We start from the raw sequence: 19,935 nt of genomic DNA on the forward strand, positions 1-19,935 counted from the left end.
TTCTCAGTGTACGCCTATTGAATATCCATATAAACTTACTATAAACAACTGAGAAACGTGTAGGATGAGAAAATATTATATATATATATATATATATATATATATAACAGTATATATATTACATATTATATATATTATATTATATCATAACACAACAATAGGCGTGGTTTACCCAGGCGTCATATACAGGAGCCCTGCGTTTAACACGGGGGCGGGGTTATGAGCTGAACACCGGAAGTAGCCTATTATGGAAGAGTGTCCCTCTCACACAAACTTCCGGTAGGGTGTGAGTCTCTAACGGGGGATTCTTTGGGATTTTTAAAGCCAATATTTTCCTCTTTTTATTCGTCTTTGAGAGACTGTAAGTATCCTCACTATTTTCACTGTTGACTTTGTGTTTCTGCTGGTGCTGAGCGGACTCGCTGTCTCGTAAGCACGACGTGTGGGACCTGTTGTCTGACTTAACGCACTGTTTTCAGTCAAAATGTCCAAGTCTTTGAAGAAGATAGTGGAGGAGAGTCGAGACAAGAACCTGCCAGAGGTGGAGATGTGCGACAGAGGGATCTCCAACATGCTGGACATTCCTGGACTGTGTAAGATAGTCATCTTTAACACGTCTTTTGTGTGTGTGTGTGTGTGTGTGTGTGTGTCACTTCCAGTGAAAGGGTTATGGGCTTATGTTGACATGATGTTTCATGTCGTTTCAGTTACTCTGTCCAACATCACTCAGCTGGTCCTCAGCCACAATAAGCTCACAGGTAAGATATTCTCTATCTGATCTCAGAGCTTGAGGATGAGGCAATGTGTAACCAAGACTGTGTATATATATGTATAATTGTTTTGAATGCTTTAGCTTTAAAATGTCTATAATATCTTTAGAATGTTTTCTCCACTCGATTTTACTGTTAGACAAACCGACTGATAACTGTGTAAAATACTCATTCTCCTGCACCAAAATACATGGAGAAAATCAGCTATTTTGCATCACACTGACAGAAGAGGGTGATCCACTGCTGCCTCGATCAGTAATTACAAATGTGTTATTTTGTGACTGTGGTTTTTGAAATCCTTGCATGGGATTTACCTTGGTGATAGACGAGTAGTTCCCCTGTCCCTACCTAAAACTTATAGTTTATCTATGGACTTTGCTGTGGGAGAGTGAGTGGCTAACAGACTTGAGTTTCCACTCAGAAAAGGCTGTTTATCAGTGTGATTAAGAAGCAAATGTATTGATAAATTAACACAGACTTAAGAAGGCATACACTTTATTAGGTGACTAAAATCTGTTTTCCCATTGGCATCCATGTTTTCACTTTGAGTAAGCATCCATGCTGGTTCTTGGTGCACTCCACATTCAGCACTAACTAAATGATTTTAACTGAGGAGAAGAAAGATGAATGCACAGTTTTCACAATGTTAGACTGAAAGTGGAAACCAGCCAAATCGATCGAGCAATGATGTCTACGCCAGCTTTAAAACAGGAGCTAGCTGACAAATGTGGGTCATGTCAGTCATTACCATGTCTGTGTCACTGGAGCCTGTGGTTATGGTGTAGATCTTATGGTCATAGTAATGACTTCATAGCTGGATAGCTGGTTTCAGACATGCGCTAAACACCTGAGATTCCTCAGAAATGGGCTGTATGTGGAATTGCAACCACTGATTTATGTCCATGTGAGCTCATGTTAGGACACGGCAGGTAACCCAGAATCCACATGAGCCGGTCTACCAAATAAGAGTCTCTTAGGCTTGTTGTGATCATTCTACTCTTTTCTGTGAAGGAATCTCCAAAAAACCTGAGCACAGAGATTCATGTTACCTGATTACCTGAATAACTGTGGTCCTATACTATCAGAGTCTCATGAGCTTATGTTTCTGTCAAGGTATGGCAGCACATATATGCCTTTGTCATAGTTTTAGTGTTTTATGTGAATCATTAGTTAAGTACCTTTTTTAGGAAGTGTATATGAAATGAAGTTATCTAATGGTATGTTGCACCAGCAGAGGTCATTACAAATCCATCTACACACTCACACACACACAGAAATTAGTTTCTGCCTCATCAGGAACACGTCTCCATGAGGACTGCTGGTTCGAATAAGGTCAGTGTTTATGGCAGAAAAGGTCCTAATTTACATTAAATAATCAAACAACAATGACTTTTTAGATAAAATGATAGATATAAAAGATAAAACTGTTCATCAGTGCTTGCTGTGACTTTCTGTTGATACAGATACTGACTCACAAAGTTGAAGTTAGCATCCAGATACTAAGCTTTCTGGTCTACATTTAAGGGGAAACCAGGGAAATTAACTTATAGCCAGTGGCCCTCAGGGAGAGATATTATATTAATCAGTGGTGACATGGCAAGTAATCTACATAAAACCTCACATGCTCACCTGGAATATACAGAACAGCAAAACAACACACACAACTGATATTTTATCAGTGTGCCCAGACCTCACCTCTCCAACAATCATCTTTGTGGCAGCATTCAGGTCATTTCCTTGTATATTCTTCTCCTCTGCCTCCCAGTGCCTCTTCGTCTCAGTCCTTCCATGGATCAACCCAAGAATCCAATAAACTTCCTGCTCTTCTCCTCAGCCCATTGATCTATGTGCTCTAAGTTGTAGAGGACAAAGAAACTGGAGTGTCTGTGCTGTTCAAACGCTGTAAGAGCACAGACATGTAGAAGCAGGGTCAAAACACAGCTAATGGTGCTAATGATTAATAAAGTGATGGGTTGGTGACCATTTTTTGAAGTGTGTCTGTATGAGTTACTAACACCGCCATGCCATAGTGGGATTTGGCAGTGATTATTGGCTGTCTCACCTGAGCAGGTGTCATGCTCATTATGTCTGGTTCATGCTGTTTGCACTGGGTGATCAGATGCAGTCATAAGTGAGTTCCCTGGAGTCAGGGTCTGCAACCCGTCGAAGGGTTACTTGTGCACGTAACTTGTGGTCTGGAGGTATCTTGGGCTTTGTTCACCTTTAGTGCGTTTTTACCTTACATCAGTCCTGTGCATGCTAACATGGTTGTGGAATCCTACCTGGACCAGAATTTATCCTTAAAGTCGGTGGATGTGAGATATGCTTGTCGGGAGCTACCACATCCCTTAATGACATTGAACGGAATAATACAAAAACCCGTCTTGCAGGATGGTTAAGAGAAGGTGTCTGATTGTTTTATCTCGTTTTATTTGTGTCACAACCTGGTGCTGACGGACACCTTCATCAACCAGTCAGAATAGCCGTAATGAATAGCTTCCAAGTTTGCAGCAAGACATGCTTCCCATAGTGAGATATCCTCTCAAAAGAGCCAGGGTTCTTATATACCTAACCTTAAGCCTTTTCTTAAGTGGCTAATGTCTGTTTTTACTTATGTTACAATCCGCATCTGTGGTTCACACAGCTCAGTCAGGAAACTTAAACTATCCCTTTACTTACACTTTACAAAAACTTATGATGGTTAGCAGGTTGTCAGGAACTGAGGCTGTTGATGAATGCCAACCCCACACTGTGTGTAATAATGAGAAGTGATGAACCTCTTTGAGACTGGGTGTGTGATATGCTTGCTATTTCTCTCCTCTGTAACTGTGTTGTCCAGCGGTGCCTGCCAACATCTCTGAGCTGAAGAACCTTGAAGTTTTAAACATGTTCAACAACCAAATTGAAGAGCTGCCTACTCAGATCAGCAGCCTTCAAAAGCTCAAGCATCTCAACCTCGGGTATGTCTCTCTCTCTCTCTCACTGACACACACTTATACACACACACACACTCAGGTTATATATATATATATATATATATATATATATATGTGTGTGTATATATGTATGTATGTATGTATGTATATATATATGTGTATATATGTATATATATATGTATATATGTATACATATATACACTATCAAGGTTTTTATAAAAATGTATATATTCATATTTCAAATTAATGTTCACAAAATCGGGAAAAAAAAGATAATGCACAATTATTTTCCATCCACAAATATTGGAACTTAATTCACCCAAATAGGCAGTAGGGGGCACAAAAGTCCAGGTCACCACAGAAGGATAAGAAGGTGCAACTTGATGATGTGGATAAATGCTAACCAAGATCAAAGTGTGTGACGGCAAAGCGTTTCATTCCTGCTACCATCTACTAGTGTAGTAATATTTGCTTCTTGCACTATCCAGGTTTATTTATAAGCAAATCAAAAATGCCCTTTAAAATGGTGATGGAAACCCACCGACTGAAACTCAAATTGCTTCCTCGGGCAGTTCCAGCTGACAGTGATTTGGGTCTTTGGTAAGAAAATCCAGATCAAAGGGATTTGTTTAAATCCCTTCTTTTTTTTAAACAGAACTTAAACAGCACGTTTGATCAGACATCATTTTTTTTACTGAAACATAAACTAAAACATTCTTAATTTGTCCTTAAACACCTGTTTTTAGTGTAATTACAAAAGTTCCATAATAATACATTTATGCTGTTGCTTCCATTGATTTCATTTTTTTTGTGTGTATTACAATTATTTTTTTTTAACTTATCCAACCCCACAATTCAATGTAAGTGTGTTGATGCTTGTGTTGTGGGTTGTGCTGTGGGTGCAAGCTAATGCAGACAGGATATTGTGACAAGGGGATTAAGAGGCCAGCCTTGGTGTGTATTGATCAACAAACATCATCTGGATAGTGTATAAGCCGCATACTAGTATTCTGTGTGTGTATTCAGTTTTCACCGTCTGTTCTGTTATTTACACATAATCAAACTGAAATGGAAGAGTCATTCTTATAACCTGTGAGTTGCTTGCACAGGCCTACAAGCAGCTTCCTTGCGTTATATAGACGAAGTTCACATAGACAACACAATGCAACACATCATTTAAGATTATTTAAAGTTTCAACACTATATTCTCTGAAGACTTCTTATGGCATATTTCCACCGGCTTGCCTCGACACGGCACAGTTAGGTTTAATTTCCACTACAATAAAAAAGTACCTACTCAACGTGGGCGGAGTTATCGCTGCACAGCTGCGGTGACGACACACTTGTGGGTTTGTGTTTGTAATTATTTTATGTATGTTTTGCATGTGTGTGTGTGTGTGCACAGTATGAACCGTTTGAGCAGCTTACCCAGAGGATTTGGTTCATTGCCGGCTCTGGAAGTGTTGGATCTTACCTACAATAACCTGAATCAGAGCTCTCTGCCAGGAAATTTCTTCTACCTCAGTGAGTAAACACACAAAGACACACACAAATACCTAATTTCACTTAACATCAAAATAAAGCGACACCTAAAATATCTTTGTTACAATATCTATATTTGCTGGTTTATCTCGCTGTCAGACAGACTTTTATGACATGAAACTTAAATTTGTAAACCCCTCACTTTCCTGCACCAATGTCTCTACAGAGCGTCTGTATTTTTAGCCAGCAGGGACACGGGCTACTGACCTACAAAGGCCACGTTTGATAAGAACAAAGAATTTCAATTACTGAAGTTTGAAAAATAATATATTTGAACTTACTAATGGAGACACTAGTGATGTAAAACGGTAAAATGGAAAAAAGGTTTTTTATGTTCTTTAGTGCAGGAAGTGAGCTGTTAACAAAGCAAAATAAACTTAAGTTTCCAATCGGAAAAGGCCGTCGTACAGCAAGAAACACTGTACATTCAAACAGGTGCACATTTGATGAAGTAATGAAGTAGTGAAGAGTTTGTTAAGTGACTAAAATCAGTTTATGTTCTTGCTTATTTACATGCCACTGAATTTTCTTTCATTCAGACTCAAAGTGAAGTCTATGGACCCACAGGTGTTTTTGAGGGGTTACAGTGTGTCCTTAGCAAAAGAGGGATCATTTATTTTGAACTATAATTCCACCCACAAATATCATGACAACCTTTAATTGTTGAGGTCATTATGCACTAGGTACATATCGAAATGTGTGTAATTTTAGTGGTTGCTGACTTTTTGCATTATGTGAAAAACCTTTATATGACATTAATTTTGCATGCTTTTATTTTTCTTTGCCACATAACGTTCAATGCTAGACTGTAGTCCCCGTAATAAAGCTAAAAAGTGAAGTGAAAAGACGTTAATCTCCATTACAATGGAAAGTTTTATTTTTCAATGTCCCAAACTGTCAAATAAATATTGGTTAAACAATTGTGATTAACAGCACAAAGTAAGAACTGTACACTGAAAATGTACAAAAAAAAGCTTACTGTATTTACTATATTAGCTTACTGTGTTTGCTTGTAAAGTAGAAATTAATAAATAAAACAAAAGTTGACAAATGCTGGCACAACATTATAATATGTCATTAATTCTATACATTTACTGGCTATAAGAGTATTTTTATTTCTACGTTAGTCAGTGCAGCCTGAAGCCAGTGTACATGTCCCTGGGATTGGGATATTTATGCCTTATTTTCATCAGCTTGGAATAACCACCTTCACCCAGGTGACCATGCTGTCAGTAAACAAACTGCTGCTGCTGCTTGAAACCAGGCTCAGGGTTGTGGTCCTTGTCTCTCCCTCTGAAGAGCTTGTTCTGAGAGGTGATCCTCAGCATCTGTGATTAAACATCTATCCATCTAAAAATGTATTACTTAAAGTAAAGAAAAATAAAGATTACAAGATGTGATTCATAAAAATGTTATATGGACACACCAATCAGTGATCGTGAACTTAATTCTGCATTCAGCACATCCTTGTAACTTACACCTCAGAAGTAAACAAACCAGGTATAGGAGCAGTGGGGGAACCTCCTCGACCTGATTCAAACAGATTATCCTCTGGGTACAAGCACAGTTTCCCTTGCAGTTGTCGATGAGCTTCCCGTAACTCTAAGAATAATAATATATATATAATAATATAACTCTTTTTTTCAGAAGACAGCACAGGTCTTAACTGCATAAAGTCAAACAGTGCATTTGAACAAACAAGAACCATTTCAAAGAACCACAAAAACCACAAAAGAACTTAATTTAGCAGTTTGACAAGATAAATGCTCCTTACCCCTGCACTGCTAATGTATGAACACAAACATACCCTCAGTCAGGTATGATAGTATTGCTTGTCAGAGCCTATGTTCAGATGAAGGACAAGTAAACACACCAAGGTTGTATATTGAGTTTTAAATTATAGTGCATTTTCAGTATAATATTTCACATTAGCATTTCTACCACATTTTGAATCTATGCTTGAATTTGTCTCTTATATACAGATATACAGATACTGGTAATTAAAGCCCAATGTTTCTCTAATATCTTAAAAATTCTAGTGCAAAACTTGCTTGCCATCATTATTTTTGCAGGCAGAAAATAAGAAGAATTTCCTCCAAACACTATTTTTTACTGTTTAGAGAGTGTAATGGTGGAGTCTTTGGTCGATGATAGGAAGCTGTATTTAATATTGATGGCTGTTTTCTGGTTGTTGATATTTTCAGTAATCAATTCACTAACGGTGGTGGTTGTAAATTCTTATTTTAATGTTAATATTTAGAGCATTTTTATGCCCATGTCTCTGAGCATGGGGGGGGGACAACACTTTGAGAAATTAGATACATTATCAGCTCATTTGCATAGTCAGCTGTGGATGACCTGACGATGAAACAGTGGAAGCAGGAGGACGAGGTGGCAGGCTTTAGGCTACATTAGTCATGCACAGTGTACAATGGATTTTACATTAAAAGATGAATTGGACTCTACAGCAGAAGCAGCTTTTTGGATCCATATTATAAGGATTAAATGGGACAACTTCCTTACCTCTTTGTGCAGTACTTAATAATATAAAGTTGTATAGAGGAGGCTGACCCTCTTTTTCCCACTGCACATTGACAAACGCTGTCTTGCTGTCAGACGGTGGCCTTGCCAGACAAGCAGAAGGTCTGTGAAGATTGATTCTATCCAGTTTGTGAGGCAGTATTATTAATGGGGCTTGACTCTTGGTATTGATCAGACTCCAGTTCAGTTAGAGCCTCGCACACACTAATGGTGACGCTTGTCTTTCAGCTACTCTTCGAGCTCTCTATCTGAGTGACAATGACTTCGAGGTCCTGCCTGCTGACATCGTGAAGTTGACCAAGTTGCAAATAGTAAGTTAATGTCAAGGTAATTTAGAGAATGAGCGAGAAAAACGCTAATCGTAAGAGTTTGGATGCTTTTGAATTGGGTTTAATGAGAAAAATGTATGTTTAATTTTATGTTGACAGGGCAAAAAAAGTTTGGGTCATTTGAAAAGAAACATGTTTTTAAAGCCCCAGATTTTATTGTTGTAATAGATTTTAAGATCAGTTGAATTTCTTTAAAAAGCGGAAGATTACCTGGGTCAAATGAATGATGAGTGTGTGGGTTTTTTTGTTTCTTTTTCTCCTGCTCTCCAGTTGAGTCTGAGGGACAATGACCTGATCTCATTGCCTAAGGAGATTGGAGATTTGGCTCAACTCAAAGAGCTTCACATCCAGGGCAATAGACTGACCGTCCTGCCCCCTGAACTTGGTACTGACCGCTCACACACATACATTCTTGTACACTACTCTTATTGAGGACACCTATAGATATATTGCATCCTCTGGTCCCTTACCTAACCTTAACCATCACTATTACATTACATTACGTTACATTACATGTCATTTAGCAGACGCTTTTATCCAAAGCGACTTACAAGGGAGTGGAGTACAACCTGCCAGGGGTGGAGTTGAACTTGCGACCATGATGTCTTTTGCACACGGGGTACACAGGGTACCAGTCTTAACCACTGGGCCACTCCACCACCTATTAAATGCCTAACCTTAACCTAAACCTAATTCTATGTTGAGAAATAAGTTCAGCCTGCCCACAACCCCACCTTTACGTAGCACCATGACATGTAACACCAACATGGCAAATCATCATTTTGATTCATCTTCTCTGATTCAGTGGCAAACTTTCCGTGTGTGTGTCTCTCTTTGTTTACAGGTAACCTGGATCTGACTGGTCCTAAACAGGTGTTTAAAGCTGAGAATAATCCTTGGGTAACTCCCATTGCAGACCAGTTCCAGCTGGGTGTCTCCCATGTTTTTGAATATGTTCGCTCAGAGACCTACAAGTAGTAAGTACTCACACACACACGTACACACCACGAGTCAACTTGCTGACATCTTTTGCTATTAAGTGCTGTTGTGGGTTTGATTCCCTGGGCACATTCATACAGCACATCTGAGTGAGTGGGTGTAATGTTGAGTGTAAAGCATGAATAATACAAAAGTGCCATATACAGTAAATACCAGACCATTTACCATATTAAGTAAACATGGCTGTTAATCAGTCCCTCCAGGTTGTTGTAGGTTGTTGGTAGAGTAAAAAAAGCGAGGCCAGCTCCACCCACGACAGTTAAAGGAATACTTCACCGATAACTAGAATAAATATAGAAATATCTTCTTTCTTTTTTTGTCACATGCCTGTCATGCACTGACGCAAAATGACAGTTTTATTTGATGAAAAGTGATTTTATTTGGAAAAAAAGGTTAGTAAACACTTACGCTGCTTTGTTTACTGATGACAGTTGCATCACTTTTATTGTGTATATCTAACTTTCAGTACAGTATAACGAGTATAGTATATTATAGTATATTCATTTTTCTTATTCACTGCAGCACCACACATGCTTCAGGCTGAGCTGAAGTCCTAACTATGGTAGTCATTTCAGGAATGAGCAAGTTACTCCACCACCTTAGCAGAAAACATGTAGGGGAGTACCAAGACTGTCTTTAGTTATGTTAACACACACACACACACACACACACACACACACTCTCAGCTGCGCCGCTTCCTCTCTCTTGCTCAACCACTCAAGCAATACAAGCACACACACACACTCTCTCTTATTGGAGCTCTCACTAATGCTCATGCATATAAAAATACCGTTGTATTCCATGAAACCGTTGAAATGCATTTAATGGTCATAGCGCTCAGCGTTACATTATACACATACAGCACTGATCATTATGAATTTGCAGGTTTCCTTTGTATCTCGTGATGCTCATCACACTGAAGATGCCCCCTCAGTGTCTGAGAGACAGTGTATGAACAGACAGTGAGAACATGGGAGAATGAGAACGTCCCATGGTGGCATGTGTAGACAGGAAAGTGTAAATGTGAACACAGTGTGGATGTAGACACAGACACACACACATCTGTAGACAGGTGTTTAACTCTTCTTTCATCACCACTTCATTTACACCTGACAAACGCTCCCACTTCCCACTCACCACACATGACACTGTTCATTTCCCTGATTCTTTTCACTTTTGTGTTCCCAACCTTGAAACAGAAAGAAGTGATAATTATTTGCCTTTCTGCTCTTGCTAGTTGAACATATTTAATTTTCTTGTGCCTCCACAGTGAGGGTCTCAGGGAGAGAGGTATTAACTTCTGTATTTAGAGATTAGTGGTGGTTGCTGGCTAATTTCAGACAAAAGGTGCTATCTTCTATGTTTGGTATCAGATCCAAATGTAAATACCTGGAAGTAAAAGCTGAAATGTTCATCTTTTGTCTCATATTCATCTTTTGATGTCAAATTTGGTGTCAAATGTTTTCAGTCCATTGCAAAAATAAAGGAATTGGCCTTTTATTTCATTATTCGATCACGTATTCCATTATTTCAATATGAATAATGGAGGATTCAGCATAAAGCAGCGTGTAACCAAAAGTGTAACCTCTGAGGCTACATACATGACATGAGATGTAGTAAACAGTGCAGTGTTGCTTTGTTATCTTTTCCTTTGTATTTGTATAATTTGTATAAGAGCAGCGACACGTCTGGGAGACATGATAAAGAGAGAACTTCCTCTTTTATCTACAAGGCTGTATATTTTGAACTCAAACTGTTTTTTTTAGGTTTGAGTTTGAAACTTTCCCCAAGTTAAGAAAAATCTAAAATGCCCTGGTTATATTACATTACATGTCATTTAGCAGACGCTTTTATCCAAAGCGACTTACAATGGAATTGAGTACAATCAGTCAGGGGTGGAATCGAACTTGCGACCATGATGTCTTTCGCACACAGGGTACTGGTCTTAACCACTGAGCCACTCCACCCCTCAGTGGATATATGTGTGACCTCACACAGGTTAACACAATTTAATGTTAATTCTAATGCTCCAACAATAAACTCCTACAATGCATACAATCCGTTCACTATTAAAGAATAATGAACAAACTACAGTAAGTCACTGCCAAGTGGCTTGTGTTCACATTCAATGATCAGCTATTCACCAATGTCACAGTGTTTCAAATATCAGCAAATAATGATTGTGGTTGATTGATTATCACATTCATAACTGCCTCTTTGGTCGAAGAAGAAAGAAGTCTTCTGCTGCATCAGCTTGCACATAGATGAGTGAATGAGTGAATGAGTGAAAAGTGCCAGATCTGTGAAAAATAAGTTTTGCAGCAGTTGTTTGAGTCTCCAGTTTAGCTGCACTTTCAGTGTGTATTTAGATTATTGTTCACCGATATGATCTTTTATAGTTCCTGATGAGGTCTGTAGAGATGCAGGCAAGGTAAGTAAAGAGGAGCGGATATTAGAGTGGGAGCACCTCACTATTGCTGGACATTTGCAGTAGATAAAGCAAATGTTCACAAAGTTGCTTCAATCCTCACAAGTTGTGCGGTGTTTGGATTAGATGCTAAATTCTCAAGGATAGATTCATTCTCCATGAAGAATCCAAAAGAAAATGCTGCCTTACAGGTAAACCTTTGTTCTAACATGCTCTTGTGACCATCTCTGCTGCTCATAATGTGGTTTTCTAATTGAGATTTTAGACATTTCCTTGCTAAATGTTAGAGATTAACCCACATTTTCAAGATTGTTAAGTATTTTCAGTTGGTTCTTGTGCATTTATAGTATCAGCTCAGTACCAGGTACTATCACTAATGGAAAAGCAGAATAACTGTGCCGTGCTGAGGCGACTTGAGTAGCGTTAGTGGAAACACACTAATGGTTTCTGCAGTGAGTCCTGGGTCTTTCCCAGGGCCTCCTCGCAGTGGGATGTGCCCGGAACACCTCACTAGAGAGGCCACCTCATCTGGCTCTTCTCGATGCAGAAGAGCAGCGGCTCTGCTCTGAGCCCCTCCCAGTGAGAGTTGAAAATCACGGCCCGATATATCTAGTCGGAACCTCTCGATTTTTGTGCACAAGCTCAGGCTCCTTCCCGCCAGAGAGGTGACGTTCCACGTCCCTATAGAGTCAGCTTCTGAAGCCAAGGGTTGGACCACCAATGTCCCCTCCTTCAGCCACCACTCAGCTATTCATAACAGCAAAGAAAATGATTGTTCATGTTTCATTTAGTTTCTGTGTGGATCAGTTCTAAAGGTAAAGAATGAAATAGGACTAACTCGTCCCTCGGAGCACTCGTGGATCACCAGGCAGGAAACGTCACTTAGAGAGCACAAACCTCCATCAAGACCACTCTGTTTCCCAAAGTGTCAAAACACTATAATCATTTCTTCATTGTACCACAACCGACATTCCCTGAAGATTTCATTTAATTCCAACTTTAATTTTGAGAGTTCTGTTGACGCACACACACACACACACATGGCCAAAGCCAACTTCTTCAGCAGAGGTTTTCATGAGGGCAGAGGGCTTTGCCACCATTGGCTTTAAGCCCCAGTTGTTTGTCATGAATCTTAATTAGGAACATTTTCTTCCTCTTCTTGTTCTCCATGCCCCATAATCTCATCTTCATTACCATTGTGTCTTCTCTTCTTCTTCTTCTTCTTCTTCTTCTTCCAGCTTTTTCTCTGCTTGTAAAGAAAGCTTCTAAATTGCTCTGCAGCTCTGGTGGAGATGAGGTAGCTGTGAGGGGAAGACCCCCCCATCAGATCAATGGCCTCTGGACTCCCTGTGCATTTATCAGACATTTTTTACTTTGTAACACACCCACATACACACACATTAATTCACATGGATAAAGGGAAGCAAACGTCAACTTTAAATCTCTTTACGCATACACACACACACACACACACAGACCTTTGCTGTGATTAATTAAGCCGTGAGGAATAGCACAACTCCATAAAGACCTCTTTGAGAATCTGAATCCATTCACCTCTTCTTCTGCATTTAATTGGCCCTAACAGTTCATCACTGGAGCTGCACTTTATAACACACACACAAAAGAATTGGATAATCTTTTTGTTGCTCTGCAGCTAGAAGTACTCAGCGTACTTGTAAAGATGCATAATGTCATTGTATCTCTGTAAGATTAAGATAACGAAGCCAAACAAAGTCCACAGACCCTACTGTTTAGGGAGCAGAATGATGAACGATCTGTCTGTGTCAAGTGAAGTCAAAATTCAGCTGAACTCTACACGTATCATACACGTATGCTTTTCCATTACTATAGTACCTCCTAAATCTCAACGTGGTGTATTTCACAACGCCTTCCATCATATTTCAGTTCAGTCCTGTGTCAGATGGAGTCTGTGCTGTGGTAATGCAGGACGTACTGAATGATTCTGTGAAGAAAGCTTTTGAATTGACGGAGTCTACCGATTCATTACTGCTTTACAAGTCATGGGTCACTGGTTTGTGTGTGTGTGTGTCGCATGTAAAACAAAGTCATAGTAGTGGCTCAGCTCGCTTGGAAGCTCGTCAGATCAGGTACTATCGCTAATGGAAAAGCAAAAGTAGTGTTGAGCTGTGCTGGAACTGGGTTGTAGAAAAGTGCCATTAATCTCAGTCTCACTGGATTTTTTTTTCTACAAACCCACAAATCTCAACACCATAAATGTCTGTTTTTTTCAAACCGGTTCTAGTTTTTCTTGTGAAAGTTATTAAAATGTTGAATTAGAGAGGGTGTAATCTCTCTTACAGTTACTTCCTACTACCTAACTGAACAGATTTATACATTTAATGTCATGATTGTCCATCAGTCTAATAAATGTGTTAAACACTGTACATACAAACATCAGTTTATCGTCAGTATCGTCATCACCAGTTCTCACATGACAGATTCACAGGTGATGGATATATAACTGCATGAGTTAGAATGACAGCAACACATTATGCGAGTCATAAGAGAACATTAGTAAACCCTGGCCTAGATTGTTGTGTTATTTGATTTATCACTCCATCATTAATAGAGTGTATTATTCTCCCTTCTTTACATTGATTTATTTATTCCTCCACAACACACTGACTGATCATTCCCTCCCTCCCTCCCTCCCTCCACTCCTCCACCCATCCATCAATGCTGGGGACCCACACTGGTGAACACTGGTACCAAGTGGACCACATTGGCCACATATTGACTTTATGAATAATCTTGCTTTTCTTAAAGGAAGCGAATACAATCAGTCACCACAGTCTTGATCTCCTTCAACACGTCTGCTCCCTGTTCAATATACCAGCTCCAATTCACATGCACTGAGGCCATTTCTGCACCGCTGCTTCCAGATTACTGAGCCCACTGCTGAAATATGTATGTATTTCTTTCACTGTATCTGCTACAGAAAGGTACATTAATATAACATCATTATATCATCATCATCATCATCAATCACCCTTAAAAAGAGCAGTAAATAACATGAATGTCACCTTCATGGTGGTGCTAAAAGGAAAGAGTCATTGCTAACATATTAGGATTCCAAAAACATAAGGAGTGTGGGCAAAGATAACACAGCTACCTATTAAGCAAGCGCTCATTCATGCTGAATTGGACAGGAATTGTCTCTTTCTGGGTAACAGTTTGTCAACTCTCTCTCTCCCTCTCTCTCTGTCTCTCTCTCCCCCTCTCCCCCTCTCTCTTGCTCTCTCTCCCTCCTCTGTCAGCTCTGGTGTTGAAGGGTGGCAGATATTAGGGGATTTGGCAGAATTGAATTCCCTTGTGGGAGTGTTGACATGGAATGAGGCATAGAGAGAAGAGAATACAAGACATAAGAGTCATAGACTGACAGTTTTGTATAATCGAGTGTGTCTCTGCCATAGGCTACATTTAAAGAAAGGCTTGAGATTGAAGATGAGTTTTACTGTTTAGCTCAGGTACTGTAGTCGGTTAGAGATATGCATTTTCCCATCATCGTCATCGACCAATATTATTACATTATTTATAATAACACATGTAAAACTAATACTTGTTGTTTAAATGAAGCTCTGTGTGTCCCACAGTAACTGTGCATGATACAAAATGACGTTGGTTAAACAAGAATTACAGCTCATGTCTTTCTGTCTGAACAAACCTCAGCCATATGCAAATAATATAAGCTGCAGTTGCACTGAGTTTGTCAAGTAGCTGATACCATGGTTACGACTTGTGTTGTTTACATACACGTACAGTAAATGAGATAAACATATAGTACAGCTCGATTTTGCTTTTTATAGGTGTGTGTTTGAATAAAATTAGCATTTTTTTTTTTACTCTATAAATCTCTGGCAACATATTGCAATAAATCCAAATAGAAATATTTGTAATTATAGAAAATAGAACATTTTAATTATTCAAAGCCACAAAAACATACATTGAGTAACGGCACAATACTTCAAACACAGCATTAATGCCTCTAGGAATGTGCTGCATTAGTCTTCTTCATCCTTCTTCCTCTTCTACATTCATATTCCAGAGGTTTTCATTGGGTTGGTTTTATGTTGATTGTCCTGACTATGTAGCATAGAGCATTGGGCTGTTGGAGAAATCTTTCTCCAGAGCTGGGGAACATTGTCAGAGTTAAAGAAAACAACTTTTCTTTCAGGATAGGCTTAGCATCATTTAGGTTGAAACCTGGAGTCTATCGCACAGTCTGTCTCTGTCGCAGCGGAAAGGTAACCAGTCTGTGTGATCAATAGTCACCATGGGAGAGAAAAAAGTGACAGACAGAGTTTAGATGACTGTGTGTGTGTGTGTACTTTAACATATGAGTCATTAGCTGTCTGTTTGTAGGAGTGATGCACAAAGGTGGTGACTCAAGATGGCATAGATATTTAACCTTTAGTTGAGTGGCTACCTCTTGGCCACTGTGGGAGACACAGGTGACTCTATAGCACACCCATATTTTTGCCTTAAGAAACCTTCTGTATCTTCTTTCTTCTTCAGGTTTATAACACTTTGACTTTGACTGTATGCTAGATTTGGGGGACAAACTTCTTGGTCAGGGGTATCTCCTCAGTGTTGCCTGTGCTGACAACCAGACTGAGACACACAGACTCCTGCTTACTGAACACACAGCTGCCAACGGGGACATGAGGAAATTCAGATTTTAGCCACTCAACGAAAGGTTAAACATTTATACCATCTAGAGTCACATATATCTTAAAAATATGTTTGTAAGTAAGTAAAGTTTATTTATACAGCACCTTTCACAGATTAAAAGTCACAAAGTGCTTTACAATAAAATCAGTGTGACAGTGGTTAGTACTGTTGTCTCACAGCAAGAATGTGCTGGGTTCGATTCCCACTCTGGGATCTTTCTGTGTGGAGTTTGCTTGTTGTTAGAACACTTCAGTTAATTCAAAATGCTGGTATCAGGTACTGAAATGTACTAGGTACTGAAAAGTACCAGGTACTGAAAAGTACCTGGTACTGAAAAGTACCAGGTACTAGTGCTAATGGAAAAGGAAACAAAACCACCCCAAGTAGAGTCAAGCCAAGCCGTGCTACAGCTGTATAGTGGAAAATGACCATAAAAGTGTGACATTTAATATGAAGACATTCCTAAATCTGTGATTATTGAAAAGTCCTGTCCTCTCCACAGTCTCTATGGCCGACATATGCAGGCCAACCCAGAACCTCCAAAGAAGAACAACGACAAAACTAAGAAAATAAGCCGCAAACCACTTGCTGCCAAGAACAAGTGAAAGAGAGGACAGTGAATGGTGATGAACGCTCACTAACCAGCCAAACTCTCTGCATGTTCCTTTTTTTGTTACTTTCTTGTTACTTTCTTATCATGGGGAACATTTGTTTCTAAATATGTGTCCACTGTACAGCTGGACATTTTAAAACTCTATCTGTTTGTGTGATGGTTGCCCTGTAATGCAACAGTGTTAAACTGCAATGATACCAAAGTGAAATGCAGCTTCTTTATGTTTCAGTGTTCTGTTTTACAATCATATTAGCAGCTTAAATATCATATATAAATATCATAACAATCATAATCTGTAACTTTATTCACTCACTTTAAATACTACTAATCATTTTACAAGGCATTAAATAGTGTCCGTCACATTTCAGGATGTTGCAAATATAATGTGTCATTTATTCAGTCTTTTATTACAGCTTTCGTCATAGGCCAGCATATACTGAAACTTGATTGTGTATTGTATTGAACATTTCCAATAAAACAATAACAAGCATCTCGTGTGTCTTTCATGTTGGATAAGTATACAAAAGAGTGAAATATTCATTCTCAATGCTGTAATAAACAAAGCTAAGCATGTTGTTCAGATGCCTGTCACTCACTGCATGACCTGTTAATCATCAGAAATGTGAGAATTTCAACAACAACAAAAGACATCAGATGTGTTTCAGAAACAAACTTCACACTGTCGAAGGGCAGACACTTTAGAGGCCAAACATTCAAATAAAAATGTATTTTTAAAAAATAATTTATTGTAGTTTTGATATTTTAATTTTCTTACACAATTTCAGGCATTTTTAGCCTTTTTTTTTAACTGAAGGGTCTGTTTGTTTGAAGCTTGTTGTTGAGACTGAAACAAATAAGAACAGCATGTAAATGAATAAATGTTAAGTGAGTGCTGGACGTTTGTCCTCATTTTTGAAAATAAACAAAGTGATATCAACATTGCTCGTTTCTTCATTATTCCACTACATTTATTTGAAGGGTGTTTTCCATTAAGTCATCCTGGTTATTGTTGTAATTGTTTTCAGATTTACGCAATTCTGTGCGATTGTGGGTCGATGGACTGAGACTAGAGTATTGTGAGTGAGAACTTTGAGAGTGCGCTAGTCACGAAGCGGCAGCTCGTCACTGGAAACATTTTCTTATGTCATATATTCAACATTATGAAATCTATTGATGGACAATGTTTGATGTGTGTCATGAGCACTGAAGTCTCAGCCAATCAGCGATTATCCACAGGCTGAAGTATCTCCTTAAGTTACTATGAGAAGTTAATTAAAGAATAAATGTATCTTTGATCTTTTAAACTGGGCAGGAAAATAGAGTCCATTTGCTACTATGTATATCTTCTATTTCCATCTTCACTTAAAGGGATACTTGCAGTTGTTTTAAAGTGTGTGTGTGTGGGGGGGGGGGGGGGGGGGTGAGATACACACTCTGTTCAGAGGGTAAAAGAATGTCCACATTTTAACTGTACGCTATAGTGTTTTGAATCTTTTCAGCAGTTTAATGATCCATTCCGTGCACACAGATTTATCCAAGTTTAACTGGGAAGAATATTCAGTAAGTTTTGCTGTTTCCCTCAATTAGCTCAAAAAGCCACTTGACTCAGCTTCTGTTCCTCATCTTCAGTTGTTACTGTATGTCAGAGTCTGTGAGGACATCTGGAGTGAAAGTGGTCACGACTTCATAAATAAATATTTGAAAAGTGAAGATGGGTCATTGAGCCATCATCACCACACACCTATCACCTATCTGCTCTTGTACCTGCTGTTTTGCTCGTCCATCATTGTGTTGGATGCTGTTTGTGTTTTATTCTCACTACATCACAATTCATCTCACAGCCTTCCAAGGACACAATGAGTCCCAGGCTAACAAAAGCCCATTGATTTCCATGAGGTGATTTATAGGTGGCGTGTGTGTTAAGGCAGGTTTGATTGTCTAAGGGGGGCTGCACTGTGCTACTTTAATGAGGACGGTGACACAAGGCAGAGACGCAAGCACCACCACAGCTGCTGCTTTACTTAATGACAAAGCATAAAGTCTTTAAACAATTCATATTTCTTAAATTACAGTGTTGGGATTTTTGAAAATGCTAAACTGGTCACAACACTGGAATAATAAATAAGATCATAATAATCAATACTGAGATTGGCAGCTACTGTTGCCTGGTTTGCTAAGTCTGCATCGCAGGTAAATATAGACAAAAGATTCCAATCACCCAAATCACAAAATAATACATTTGGGTCAACACGTCCTGAATGCTGCTTTTTATTCTATGGACTTTGGAGTGACCAGTTTACAAAGCAACACAAATGTCACATTACAGTCTGTGCTGACAATGTGTCCTCACCAAACGCTGTATATAAAAAATGGACCGGGTCATCCACTTTTCTCTTTGAAGTCAACCAGGAAGGAAGAATAAACTGAATAGTCACCAGAGAGAAACAGCTGGTCGCAAACAATACATTTGTTTATCTATGAGAAAGTGAGCTTTTAATGGAGTGAGTGTGAGAGTGGATGGTTGTTTGTCTCTGTGATGGACTGGTGACCTGCCCTGGTGACCTGCCCTGGTGACCTGCCCTGGTGACCTGCCCTGGTGTACTCTGCCTTTTGCCCGATGTCAGCTGGGATTGCCACCAGCACTGCATTCGTGACCCTCATGTGGAGGAATAAGCAGTTGATGGATGAAGATGGATGGATGATGTTATTACTTTGATGGATGTCATCTAACAGTGACAGTGGACAGGTTTCCCTTACTAAACATGAAACATGTGATTTGTAGACTTTTTTTTATAATCATATAGAACCCATTTGGAGAAGCTGCTCTTTTTTTCCTGTTTCTATTGGAGGGCAGACCATCAGGGGACCCCCATCCCTCTCCATCCCTCTCCATCCCTCTCCCTCTCTCTCTCTCCCCTCTCTCTCTCTCCCTCCCTCTCTCTCTGCTCTGCATCACACAGACTGATCCACCTGAAGAGTCCAGCAGCTGTTCAGCAGAGGACCACAGAGGTTCGGGTCTGGATGTGAGTGCGTCTCAGTTGCTGAATCCACTGCTTTAAAAAAAAAAAAAGGAGTGCAGAGTAAA

At 39.3% G+C, this 19,935-nt stretch overlaps 1 protein-coding gene across 1 annotated transcript; it reads left to right on the forward strand.

Moving 5' to 3' along the window:
* The first annotated feature begins 222 nt into the window (after nt 1-222).
* rsu1 (Ras suppressor protein 1) lies at nt 223-17,789 on the forward strand. Its single transcript, XM_058631026.1, has 9 exons — nt 223-361; nt 480-593; nt 708-758; nt 3,610-3,730; nt 5,112-5,230; nt 8,018-8,100; nt 8,389-8,503; nt 8,963-9,095; nt 16,740-17,789. The coding sequence occupies exons 2-9, from the start codon at nt 485-487 to the stop codon at nt 16,840-16,842; spliced, it is 834 nt and encodes a 277-aa protein (XP_058487009.1). The 5' UTR covers nt 223-361; nt 480-484; the 3' UTR covers nt 16,843-17,789.
* Nucleotides 17,790-19,935: the final 2,146 nt, after the last annotated feature.

Source organism: Solea solea, chromosome 1 (assembly GCF_958295425.1).
Source record: "Solea solea chromosome 1, fSolSol10.1, whole genome shotgun sequence".
NCBI lineage: Eukaryota > Metazoa > Chordata > Actinopteri > Pleuronectiformes > Soleidae > Solea > Solea solea.

Coding starts and splice junctions, on each gene's coding strand:
- rsu1 (XM_058631026.1), top strand. CDS start 485: ATGTCCAAGTCTTTGAAGAAGATAGTGGAGGAGAGTCGAGACAAGAAC. Junction 3,731..5,111: donor CTCAAGCATCTCAACCTCGG/GTATGTCTCTCT, acceptor GTGTGTGCACAG/TATGAACCGTTTGAGCAGCT. Junction 8,504..8,962: donor CGTCCTGCCCCCTGAACTTG/GTACTGACCGCT, acceptor CTTTGTTTACAG/GTAACCTGGATCTGACTGGT.